Source organism: Mauremys mutica, chromosome 3 (assembly GCF_020497125.1).
Source record: "Mauremys mutica isolate MM-2020 ecotype Southern chromosome 3, ASM2049712v1, whole genome shotgun sequence".
Lineage (NCBI taxonomy): Eukaryota > Metazoa > Chordata > Testudines > Geoemydidae > Mauremys > Mauremys mutica.
The window spans coordinates 144,903,808-144,917,530 of record NC_059074.1 but is presented as its reverse complement, the minus strand read 5'-3'; the positions used below and the strand labels follow the sequence as shown (position 1 = coordinate 144,917,530).

At 38.7% G+C, this 13,723-nt stretch overlaps 1 protein-coding gene across 3 annotated transcripts in view; it reads left to right on the top strand.

Annotated features, from left to right (window-relative positions):
- The window catches only part of STRN (striatin), a 105,029-nt gene that overhangs the window by 38,177 nt on the left and 53,129 nt on the right, over nt 1–13,723 (top strand). For all 3 annotated transcript variants that reach the window (XM_045010048.1, XM_045010049.1, XM_045010050.1), the window contains exons 3-5: nt 322–395; nt 3,046–3,124; nt 5,254–5,421. In XM_045010048.1, the coding sequence (XP_044865983.1) occupies nt 322–395; nt 3,046–3,124; nt 5,254–5,421 (321 nt within the window). The remainder of the gene's footprint in view (nt 1–321; nt 396–3,045; nt 3,125–5,253; nt 5,422–13,723) is intronic.

The following is a 13,723-nucleotide window of genomic DNA, read 5'->3' as shown; positions in this document are numbered from 1 at the left end:
CCTTTAAATCAATACGGGAGCCCCGGGCAGCACGGGCCAGGCAGCCTGAAAGGACTGGTTGGGGGATACTGACCTCCCAGCCCTGCCCCTTCTGGGAGCCAGCGGGCCCCCCCCCCCCCGGCCCATACTAGTAAGTGGCCTAACTTACTTTCACCCCTGCTTTTAGTTCTGCTGAAATAAATTGGACGGAGGTTATTTTTTGGGGGGGTTGGGGCGGGCAGAATGGAAAAATACCTTTCTAAAACGGACATATGGTATTTGTGCATCTACAAGCATCCTTTAAATGAGTTAATAGAGTTCCTTTTGCCTTTTCTTTTTCAGAGCTAAATACCACAAATTAAAATACGGAACAGAATTGAATCAGGGAGATATGAAGCCTCCAAACTATGATTCTGGTAAGAATTTAAGAGTGAGGGAAATATGGTATAAAGTTCTCCTGTAATTTTAGCTACAGTTTGTTGAACAACTTAGTGGACACAAAGAGGATAGTAAAGATTGCTTAATGTTGCAAAAGACAAATGTGAGCCAGTGCAGTTTGTAACACTGATATTATAGGTACAGTTTGTTTCTTAAGTATCTGTAATTAGGCCATCAAATGAGCTCAAGTAAAAAAAACTGGATGCTGCAGAATATATCTATTCTCTCCTCTTCAGATCAAAATTCAAGAAAGTTCTGGAGTCACAGAAAGGTGGAGAAAACACGTCTGGAGAATCTTGTATTGGAGGAATAAAAGAATTGTTGTGCATTAACAATAGCAGTGTAATGCAACAGCAATAAATTCAAAATGCTTAGTAAACCTCTACCCCAATATAACGCTGTCCTCGGGATCCAAAAAATGTTACCGCGTTATATCAAACTTTCTTCGATCCGCCGGAGTGCGCAGCCCGCACCCCACGCCCCGGGATCGCTGCTTTACCATGTTATATTTGAATTCGTGTTATATCAGGTCGTGTTATATTGGGGTAGAGGTGTACATCATTTCCTGATTCATGATCTTGGTTGGATTCCAGAAAAATTGAAACAAATGTGTTAGAGGTAAACTAAAGTTGAAGGTACATACTATAGAATTTTATAAAATTTCACTGACAACTGGAAAATAAATATATAACAAATGGTGAATACAAGTTTGGACCAGAACAATTCTCCCCTGTATCTATGGATAGCTTTCTTGGGTTATCCCTCGAGAAGATGAATCATCTACTCCTCATAAAGAAATGGAGTGACTTTGAGCCACAAAAGAGGAGGAATTGGAATTCCTTTTGTTCTGATCAGTAAAAAAAACCTTACCAAATGGACTTTTCCCCCAGGATCCAGATTATGCAACAAGTCCTTGAGAAGAGGATGGAATAAGCAGAAATTATTCCACAGCTTTATTCTCCCATACAGCCAATAAAAAAAGCCTACATGAAAGTCATTTCTGCACACTTCACCCCTGCCATTCACTGGAAGGAGACTTTCCTGGTTAACTGAGTCCGGCAAATCCCTATTTTACTGGGTGCTGAAGATGGTCTAAAAACACTTACCTGTCAAATTCTCGACAACACCTTCCCTTCCCAAACTGCGGAAAGTACAGTGAAGCACAAACTGAGGCATCTTATTTCTCATCTCTTACAGAATAGTGCCACTCAGCTCTTGTACTCAGATTGGAAGAATACTCAATTCTGTTACATCCTACATGTAGCTGCTTAAAAGAATGGAGGTTCTTGCACCATATGGGATCTAAAGCTGTTTTTTTCATATGATTTCAGGATGGAGATTTTTCTATTATTTCTAGTCCATGCGAGTTGTACTTGCTTTACTGCACATAGATCCACGCACATCTGCATGCTTCTCTTAGACCAAGTCAGAAAAAATATTGAGGCTTATTCCAGTGATACATCCTGCTTGCCCCCTCTGTAGTACCTTGGAGGTTCTAATAATTCTGGTTATAATTCTCCTAATCAAGGGATTCAACTCTGATCTGTATTTAGGTGACATTCTCAAAGAGCTCTTCTGTGCCATTTGGCAAGCAGTCCAAGTTCTTTCAGTCTCCTTCCTGAAGAATAATGGATCTGTCCTCAATTTTGGGGGGAAGCAGAGATCTCTCTGAGATGTCTTTACTTCAGCCTTAATATAGACAACCGCCAGGTTTCCTGTCTGAAGAGGAGTTAGTGTGAATTTACTTCAGTCTTGATGCATAAAAGTCTCTTGGCTTTATCTAGCGCAGGTTTTGATAATTGTACGATGGATCCAGCTGTGTTCAGCTGTCTTCAGAAAATCAATGTCTGAATGACTGATTATTTCTCATTGCTATTCCTGAGCAAGTTTGTAGATTCAAAGTCATAATAGTACTTAACATTCATATGGCACTTTTATATGTATTTATTTTTAAGGCTGAGCTGACAGGGCAGCAGCACATTTGTTTATGCCATAATAGCTTTATCTGGATTAAAGGAAAAACTTAGTTGTGGTTTTAAATAAAAGATTATTTTCAGGTAAAAATTTGATGAAAATATGTTGAACTACTATTAAAATAACCATGGCCAGAAGAAAACTGCCTATTGTCTAAACAAAAACAGCTTCCCCACATAAATAATTGAAATATGGCTGAACTTTGTTATCTGTAAGTAGGCCTGACTGAGATATGTCTCCATGTCCAAATCTTAGACATTGGTTGGGTAAACTTTAAGGATTGATATCATGTCAAATGCAGTGGGAACCAATATGGTTTTTTTGTAATGATTTTTTTCATTTTATAAGAACCTAATTAACCTTAAAATATGTGATCACTACAGAAAACACTAGTACAGATTTCCAGATATATGCATATGACCGCATCTTTGTGAAGAAAAGGAGTTGGAACCAGTGAGATGCTGGGTTTTATAATGGGAAATAATGGTAATATGAAGGCGCTGATGACAAGTATAATTTGTTCTCAGAATACAGTAGTATGCTGCTGGCAGTCTTTATAGTGTGTTCTCATAGGTAATACTGCAGAGCTGCACTTATTTTAAGAGCTTTAAAAATAAGACTGAAAAAAAGTGATTTTAATGAAATCTTTTCCAGATGAAGGGAATGAAACAGAGGTTCAGCCCCAACAAAATAGTCAACTAATCTGGAAACAAGGGCGACAGCTGCTGAGACAGTAAGTGTCAAAGATCAAACAAGGGAGCTAGATACAAACAAGCTTGGAAATTGAATGTGTCACTGGGCTTTTCTTAAAGATTTCCATTAGACTTTTCTCTTTCATGAAAAGAGTGGCAGAGTTGTGTTAACTTTTCCTTTTGTCACTCTAACTTTTCCAAAGTTTGAGAAGTTTTGATAAATTGCAGAATAGAAAATGTAAAAAGTCAGAGGGGAGCAAACTCCTCGCCACTTTTCATATGCTTTCAGTGACAAAAGGGAAAAAAATGGAGAAAACTAGTGGGAGGGGGATTAAAATTTGGTTTAAGAAAATTCACAAAAATCTAATGACAAATATAAAATCTTTTTCACAATTTTTTTTTCCAATTTTTTGAATGGAAACACATGACAATTTTGCCTAAAGGAGCTTCCAATCCAAAAGTACTAGAACACCACCATCTGTGTTGTAGTTTTCAGTTCTTGACATATTTAACTTTCTAGAGCAAGAGTTGGCTCCATATAATAAACTTCCTGCTTATTTATTGTGATTATTGCAATAAATTTAAAATAATAGCAGTGAGAACATACAATAGTAATCTACAGAGATTTTGAAATGCTGTAATGGAAAGTGCATGCACTTTGATAAAACGGGGTCAAAACTTTTATATTTTATCCAAGTGTCTGTCCCCCTAACTATGAAATATCACCGCCGTTATCAGTTAACAGCCCCTTGCTTTAAATGGTCTGGTTCTTGTTGCAAGGCAATGTCAGTGAAAGGTCCTCTATTGTGTAACCCAGTCTGTCTCCACATAAACCCTATACCCTATTCTGTCAGAGTCAGGTTCCGGTGATTTTCAGGTCATGCTGCAAAGCTTACCTGTGTTTCCATACTTTTTTGTTGGGGAGGGCTGAGTGGGTAGGAGAAAAGTCTGATTTTTTTTGTTTTTTTGTTTTTTTTTCCTGAAAGGCCTTATAACTTTTAGCACTGGACCAGTTTTTTTGTTGAATGGATTATTATTTAATGTATGTGTATCCATAGTTTGATGGGCACATTTTAAATAAACAAATATTTTCTTGGCTACGACTCAATGGTTTGGGGACAAGTCTCCCTCTCTGAATCTTAAAGAAGATCGTGCTGTTTTATACATGATTCAGCATCATATATTATAAAATTGATGCTTAAATTAAATACAGACTTAATTTTGCATAATTAACTTATGGGGCTGCCAGAAATTCAGCACTGACTCTTTCTCCCACCAGCACTGACTCTTTCTCCCATTAATACAAGCCACTCCTTGCATTAACAACAACAATTACATCGGCAATGAGGACTTACATCCTCAGAGACCTTTACAGTATTGACCAATTAATCCTCATAACACCCCTATGAGGTCAGTAACATTAGCTCTATTTTACAGATGAGGAAAGAGACTGAAAGATTGACTCACCCAATACCATGCAGCATATTATTGGTAGAGCCAGTTTTAGAACTCGTGCATCCCAATCCCAGGCTCAGTTTACTAGGTCGCACTTTCACTTCTTACGCACATGAGCCAAATGCACGTTCTGCAGGAATATTTAAGATTAATAAAATGATGAAGACTAGATCTGTACAAAATACATTACATCGTAAAATCATATGTTTGTCCTATTATAGCTACAGTAACGGAATGGGAAGTTGACACAATAGGTGTTTACAGGCTTTGTCTAATGGTCATCTAAGGGACAGAATTTAAGTTTTACTTTTTTTAAATTTTGGTTTAGATTTCCATGAACTTCTCTTGATGAATAAAACGGTTGTGGTATGTTGTAATTAACTGACATTTTTATGAATAAATTGCAGATATTTTAAGTTAAAGTCCTTTTCCATCTATTTTGGTAAATGTAATGAATAACGTATTGTATAAACACTGACTACTAGGCTCTTTGATTTTCTCAGTGACTGTAGAGACTGGTACTGCAAGAGACGATCCCCTCTGCAGCTGGTACAAGACAATTTCTTAGCATGTTTCATTAGCGCAGTACCATGCTTTGCTAAGCATTGTACTGAAGATGAGTTTAGGGAGAAGCTTACAATTATTTAAATCAATAAATAACAGGGTATATTATTGAGATCTGCATGAAAGACTAGCATGAGTTCTGTTCATACAGATATCTGCAGGAGGTGGGCTACACTGACACTATACTGGATGTGAAGTCAAAACGAGTGCGAGCTTTGTTGGGCATCTCAAGTGATGCATCAGACAGGGAAAATGATAAAAATCAAGAATCAATGGTAAATGGTACAGAGGCTGAGATTGAAGAAAACGCGATGATTGGGTAAGTGCCTAGGATAACAAATGTTATCTTTGTGTATAAGTGCAAATTATTATTATAAATCTAGTTTGTTCATTTGAAAACTTATACTTTTTAGTCTTCAAACTGACTGAATATTTCTAGGCAATTCTATTTTAAAATTTTAAAGGATGAATATGGAAGCCACACTTCTCTAAGTAAGTATATTGCTTCTTTATGAGAATCTTAATTTTATTTCCGTTGGAAGGTGCCATTAGGAAATCAAACCTTCTGATTTGTGATACATCTGTTGTTAAATGCTTAAGAGAAAATACCAACTGCCAGGGTCAGTTATTTCTTTAGTTTATTTGAAACCTTAATATAGATTAGAGGCCTCTGCATTCTGGTAGATAGTGCTTACTGTTATAACAGTATAATCTCTACTAAGCAGAGGATTTTATTTATAGTATCTGAAAACATTTTGAACATGGATAAGTTTTAACTGTTATTACTCTCCAACTTTGTCACTAGTGTTTACATGGATAAATGTGATATTCTGGGTATACTCTAAGTGTAGCTTCCATATGCTCATGCCAATCCTTTTTTGATATATTTCTAATACTGTTGCAAATGTGGTACAATGAGTCAAATTGAGCAAAGTTCAATGCTTATGCTTAGGCTTTGCCAAACTTAATTATTTTTAAATTTGATGGATAATGCTGATTTATATTTAAGTATTGATTTTAATTTTTATTGATTTAAATTTTCACAGGTTTGGGAAATTATGGTGTGTTAGGCATTGTGGGGAGGTGGACAATTAATGACAGTTGACATCGAGACTCAAAAAATTAAAGCTTTATAACCATTAAAACACAAACTGTCAAGATTTTAGACTTAGATCAAACTTTAAGTTCTCAAGCACAATTTTTCTTTCTTTACCTATTTGTAAATTTCAATTAACCAGGAAAATATATTTTGCTGGTTAGTGTGTATACAGTGAAATTGACGTTTATCAGCATTTACCAATAAAAATCTAATCTTTTCAAGCTGTCTCTAATCTTTCTGTTTTGTTTACTCAATAATATTTTGCTGAAAGTATTGTAAATAAACTTTTAAATCTTTTTCTTGCCACACTTACTACCATTAATTTCTGAAGCTCACTTTAGGTGTTCAGCAAAATTATTACTTGGTTCTTGACTGAAATACTGTAGCTTTGAAGAGCTTAAACTAATAAAAATGATGCTGAGTCATTTTGATTAAAAATGTGTGCCTGAGCTCTGTACTCCCATAGGTAGGGTATTACCACCAACAAGCAGTAGACCCTTGTTTGTCTAGGACTGGCCTCTTGTTTCACAAGCAGGTATGGTTTAAATGTAGCAGAGGTAGTGTCCTTTTCTTCTGAAGTACAACTGCTTTATGTGGCACCTAATTTCCAAAGGGAGTTCACAATAATCCCAGACAGTAGATAATTGTACTGACATCAGGCATGTGTGGAGAGAAGTTACTTAATTAACTCATTTTCATTCTATAATTAAAATTATTCCTTTAAATGAGGAATTAGGGCATATGAGGGGACCACAACCTGTTAAATTATTTTGTACTTCTAAATAGTAAGCCTTGCCCTGAGTAGGATATCCTCTGGTTGGCAAGGGCTGCTGCTGAGTCAGCCTTGCTGCTCTGAGGTAGTAACCTAATGGAATTGACTATTTGTTGTAGAATACTGATATTGGGTTTGGCAGATACATTATTCTCCCTTTCCATATTTATCCTCTTTATTTCTCTCCCAGTCCTCCTATGATAGTCTTTCATTTTTGTTCCAGCCTTGAAGAAATAGTGAGTTCTGACTGCATATGTAGCTTTCAGTTTGGGAGGTGTGAATGATTTGTTTGAGGTAAAGTGGGAGTTAAGCTCCCTCTGCCTCCTTTTGTTTTACTTGAGATTAGTGGAGTGTCATTTTCTATTAGTTTGAATGGAAGAGGGCTCCAGATAGGGAGATATGTAATGGGTAAATTGGATTGAATAATGGAGCTGAGCTAGTATATTTAAAGATACCTGTTAGGAAGACACTCATTAGAGGAGATAGGCCTTGGAGTTGGTGGCACCAGATACTTAGTTTTGCCTCCTTCAGCAACTCGGTTCTCCTTTTTGAGAACTATGCATGTAGTGGGGGTGTAACTGTTCCTTCAGATTTCTTCTCCATAAGCTTTGATCTTACAGAGCTAGGTCTGTTTTGAATAAGGATAGAGAGACAAGGTGGGTGAGGTAATATCTTTTATTGGACCAACTTCTGTTGGTAAAAGAGACAAGCTTTCCAGGTCACCCAAAGAGTAGCTCTGTGTAGCTTGAAAGCTTGTATCTTTCACCAACAGAGGTTCTCTCTCTCATACCTGGAACCTGCACGGCTACAACAAAAACTTGAATAAGGTTAACATTTGCATTTGCAAGCTATTTCTGGCTGTGAGTGTTCAGTGATCCACCAATTATCTGTCGTTCTAGAAGACTTGCAGTTGCAGGATTATGGTATTGCATGTGCAACCTGAGAAATTGCTATGTTCTCATCTCACTTGTAATGCACAGGGTCACTAACTGCTGAGAAGAGTTGAGCTGAGCATCTGGGTGTGTGGAACATGACAAATGTTTATGGTTCAGTTCGTGTATAGACCCTCAGTTATATGAGGATTTCATGGTGGAGTTACTCTGAGCTTGTTTCTGCATTCTTCAAATTACTCTGTGTTTGCAGATGTTAGCTCAGACCTCTGGTTTGCTTAGTCTTAGAAGTGAAGGATGTCAGGGTTGAGAAGAACTCTTGCAGGGCAGAGTGTATAACTAGCCACCTGTGAAAATTTTGGATTCTAGGGTACATGTGCATAGGAGATCAACCATCATATCATATATTTCAGTGCAGGAGGTATTCCATGCTTCTCTCCCTTTATTTCAGTCCTGATGGGCTGCACAGCCTGTCTGTTTCCTCAATCTCTTGAAGAGCACCAGTGCTGAGTATGTGATTGAGATTAAGGGCACGCAGGATGAACCAAGTCCTAGTCAGAATATTTGTTCAGCCTTCAGAGACCTCTGACAGTCAATCCCTACACCCAAGCAAATCAGCCTCAGAGTATTTCTACATTGCAATTAAAAACCTACGGCTGGCCCGTGCCAGCTGACTTGGGTTAAGAGGCTGTTTAATTTTGTGTAGATGTTTAGGCTTGGCTGGAGCCTGGGTTCTAGGACCCTGAGGGCTGGGAGGGTCCCAAACTCAAACACTGCAGTTAAATAGCCCCTTAGCTCGAGTCAGCTGGGACAGGCCAGCTGCGAGTGTGTAATTGTGGTGTCGACATACCCTCAGAAACACTTCTGCCTAAATTGTGGGAAGAATTGGGGCAAAGTTTAGATGGCCCAACTCACTCTCTAGTGGCCCAGAGGAAAGAGTATCCAGAGTGAGGCACCCCATTAGTCCCAGACAGCTTACTTCCCCAAGAGGGGGAAAGAAGAGAGGACTTCAATCAGCTGCACCTCCTCCCCACATCAGTGGTGTATGGAGAGCTGGTGGAAGGTTCTGAAGCCAGAATAAGCTTGTGACTGGGGGCAGGAGGGAGACAATGCCTGAAGGCATATGAAGTGCTGGTGGTGGTAGTAGAGAAATAAGTGATTGGAGGGTGCTGTGATAGAGGGTATGCGGAAGAAGAGCAAAAGGAAATGACAGAGAAGAAGAAAGGAAAAATTGATGGGAACTCTGAGACAGATTGAGAAGGGATGGAAAAGAACATGGGTGAAGGAAGTAAAGACCACAAACTAGGGGAAAAGAGGGGCTTTTAAAGGCACAGAAGGAAAGAGAGAAAACATGCTACAGTTTGAGGGGAAATGATGCCCAGATCTCAGAGTAAAAGACGGGGAAAGCACAGAGGACACACTAAGTTATATTGTTTTAATTTTTTTTTTAATATAACAATATAGAAATTTACAGAAAGAGCAGATTGGCCAAAGTGACTACCATACAAAGAGAACTCATTCAGTATGTGCAGATGTAATGTGGAGAGGAAATCTCAAGAGTTAAACACTTAAAGCTACAGTATGGTCATTACTTAGATTTTAAAAAAATGGAAAATGTGTATTTTATTATTATTGGAATGTAAGTTGTTAGTAATAAGATAATACCATTTTAATTTGTATCAAATTAATACTGTAGGAAAGGTAGTACAAAAACTGAAGGATGCCAAGTGAAAACCTGTTAGCCAGTGAAATGTAGACCTTCAATACAGTAAAATAAGATGTGATGCTAAAGGGGCTTCTGTAATGTGATAACTTATAACTTTTCTTAGGACTTGAACAGGTCTAGGCTACCTTCCTATTACGTAATAATGTCACAGTAAAAGTACACATAAATAATTTGTAATCAAGGTGGATAAAAATCCATTTTTATGAAAAGATAATTTAATTTTTTTTTTATCTTTTTTAAAAATAAATCTGCTTAAAGGAAATCTGAATTTAATACAAAATATATTGAGGCCAAAACTTACTATGTTCTCTTAAAACATCTAAATAAAAAATAAATGTGCTGAATCCACGAGCCTCTATCAAAAACTGAATTAAAGGCTACTTTTCTATATAAAGAAAGATGTTGTCCCTCGTTTCTAGCTTTTGAGGTCAAGCTTTATTAATATGGAACAATAAGTCAGCCTAAGTAACTCATTTTGAAGAGTCTTAGGCAAGTAGCAACTTACGTTCCAGTCATTTTCACTTAAGCATATTTGAAAATTTTCCCAGGCTGACCTGAAATAATCAGTTTAATTCACTGATTGCAGTTAGTCCATCTGTTTTAATATATCATTTAAATGTAAATGTGAAATGGGTTAAATTTATATATCCAAAACATTTAAGGTTGTTCTGGTAATAAAAATAAATTTTATGTGCTGTTTTGTGTGTTTAAATTCTAATTATCATCCTAATGCAGCTTGACACAAATCATGACCAAAAAGTTAATTATCTGGTAAAGGAAAAGAACAGCTTGAGTAAATGCCTGTCAGGGATAGTCTAGGTTTACTTGGTCCTGCCTCAGCACAGGTGGCTGGACTTGGTGACCTCTCAGGGTCTCTTCTAGCTCTACATTTCTGTGAGTCTGCATCTTTAAATAAGCAATATATCACTCAACATTTTCTAACATACCGAAAATGTACAATTAATATGAATCTGAAAATATTAATCTATATAATTGCTTAAGAAAATATATATAAATAAAAGTATACCTCCTAGATAGCAAAATTGTGTACCAAATCTAGCGTAAAGGCTCTATTTAATTGTATGTCCACGTATTTTAATGGTTTTATCAGCCAATGAGAGTGCACCTTTCTTGGAAAATAACAAGTACAATTTGATTTAAAATGGATTATTTAAATCTAGGCTTTCCACTTGATGCTTTTAAATCATGATTTAAATCACCTTGATTTAAATCAATCCACCATGGTGGCAGTCAATGTTTAATAAAAGTACTTGCCTACATGCCAGTGGTGAAGGAATTTGTCTGACAAATGCCAATCAAATTTTGCACTTGGGGATCCCCAGGAAGAGGGTCAGATGTGATGCTTTTATACTGCCTACTTCTAGCACAGTATCTTACATAAGACCATTGCACCAAGTGCAGCAATTGCTGTTGCGTCCTCAGCCTCCATCAGCTCTACTAGCTCACTGCCTTCCACCATACAGACAGACATCTCTCATTTCCCTCCTCTCCTCTACCAAATGTCTCTTACTGTTGTACGGATAAACCCTATCTTCTTCCCCTGTCCCTGCATGCAATCCAAATGTCCAGATGTCAGGTTTCTGGAGGAAACGAGGATACTCTTCTCTTCTCAACAATGTAATCACTTTATTTTGTATGGGGTTTTTTTTTGTTGTGTTTTTTTTTAAGAGGGGAAAATTCTTGTGCCTGGTGTGCATGCATCCATTATACCATATCTCACCTGACCTGTGTTCATGGCCAGCATTTACTCCTGGGGGAATTCTGTGCTACTGCATACGTGCAGAATTCATGGCCCCCGCAGATTTCTTTGCTTGCCCACAGAAAATGGTGGAGAAACAAAGGGAAGCTGCAGCACAGGCATGTCGGTTGGGATGCCCAGAGCAGCCAGCAGAGAAATCCCCATGGGGGGACTGGGGATGCCCCACCAGGTGGCTCTTATCCTGTGTTGGGCTCAGCTACTAGTCCAAGCTGGGCTGGGAGCGGGGAAGGATGAAACTTGTTCTTCCCCTGCTAGGAGTGGTTGGGGCCAGGTCAGACCCACCCCCTGGCTGCAGGAAGCTCCACATGCTTTCCCACACCCCACTTCCTGCCCCCATTGCGCCTCAGCTGCGGTGGGGAGGAGGTCACTGTGTGGGGAGCTGCTGCCCATCCCCCAAGCATCCAGACCCCCCCCCCATACCCAAACCTCCCTGCCAAACCTCACCCCCCTGCCCCAGATCCCTTCTCAAGCCCTGGCTCCCTCACTGATCCCCACCCCGTCTGCATCTGGACCCCCACCTCTGCACCCCCGCTGAGCCCACCCTGATGAGTCCCTCAACCCCACTTCCCCACCAACTGCACCCGGACCTCCACCCCACCAAGCCCCACTCCCCCAGAACCCAGACCCCCTTCTGAACCCCCAACCACCTTCGTGCAGCCAGTAGCCTGTGCTTCCCACTGCTATCCTGGAACTTCCACATTTATTTATTGACAAATAAAATTTTCAGAATTTTGCAGCATTTTAAAATATTGTGCTGAGAATTATTATTTTTTGGCTCAATTTTTAGTGCAGAATTTCGTAAGGAGTACCAGTATTCTAATGTTCAGTGCTATAATGTTGGCTGTAAATGCTACATCTCTGTGAGAACCCAAGAGTTCTGAAAGAACTCAAATGTGAAGTTGCGGAACTATTAACTAAGGTTTGTAACCTGTCCTTTAAATCGGCTTCGGTACCCAATGACTGGAAGTTAGCTAATGTAATGCCAATATTTAAAAAGGGCTCTCGGGGTGATCCCGGCAATTACAGACCGGTAAGTCTAACGTCGGTACTGGGCAAATTAATTGAAACAATAGTTAAGAATAAAATTGTCAGACACATAGAAAAACATAAACTCTTGAGCAATAGTCAACATGGTTTCTGTAAAGGGAAATCGTGTCTTGCTAATCTATTAGAGTTCTTTGAAGGGGTCAACAAACATGTGGACAAGGGGGATCCGGTGGACATAGTGTACTTAGATTTCCAGAAAGCCTTTGACAAGGTCCCTCACCAAAGGCTCTTACGTAAATTAAGCTGTCATGGGATAAAAGTGAAGGTCCTTTCATGGATTGAGAACTGGTTAAAGGACAGGGAACAAAGGGTAGGAATTAATGGTAAATTCTCAGAATGGAGAGGGGTAACTAGTGGTGTTCCCCAAGGGTCAGTCATCGGACCAATCCTATTCAACTTATTCATAAATGATCTGGAGAAAGGGGTAAACAGTGAGGTGGCAAAGTTTGCAGATGATACTAAACTGCTCAAGATAGTTAAGACCAAAGCAGATTGTGAAGAACTTCAAAAAGATCTCACAAAACTAAGTGATTGGGCAACAAAATGGCAAATGAAATTTAATGTGGATAAATGTAAAGTAATGCACATTGGAAAAAATAACCCCAACTATACATACAACATGATGGGGGCTAATTTAGCTACAACGAGTCAGGAAAAAGATCTTGGAGTCATCGTGGATAGTTCTCTGAAGATGTCCACGCAGTGTGCAGAGGCGGTCAAACAAGCAAACAGGATGTTAGGAATCATTAAAAAGGGGATAGAAAATAAGACTGAGAATATATTATTGCCCTTATATAAATCCATGGTACGCCCACATCTCGAATACTGTGTACAGATGTGGTCTCCTCACCTCAAAAAAGATATTCTATCACTAGAAAAGGTTCAGAAAAGGGCAACTAAAATGATTAGGGGTTTGGAGAGGGTCCCATACGAGGAAAGATTAAAGAGACTAGGACTCTTCAGCTTGGAAAAGAGAAGACTAAGGGGGGATATGATGGAGATATATAAAATCATGAGTGATGTCGAGAAAGTGGATAAGGAAAAGTTATTTACTTATTCCCATAATACAAGAACTAGGGGTCACCAAATGAAATTAATAGGCAGCAGGTTTAAAACAAATAAAAGGAAGTTCTTCTTCACGCAGCACACAGTCAACTTGTGGAACTCCTTACCTGAGGAGGTTGTGAAGGCTAGGACTATAACAATGTTTAAAAGGGGACTGGATAAATTCATGGTGGCTAAGTCCATAAATGGCTATTAGCTAGGATGGGTAAGAATGGTGTCCCTAGCCTCTGTTCGTCAGAGGA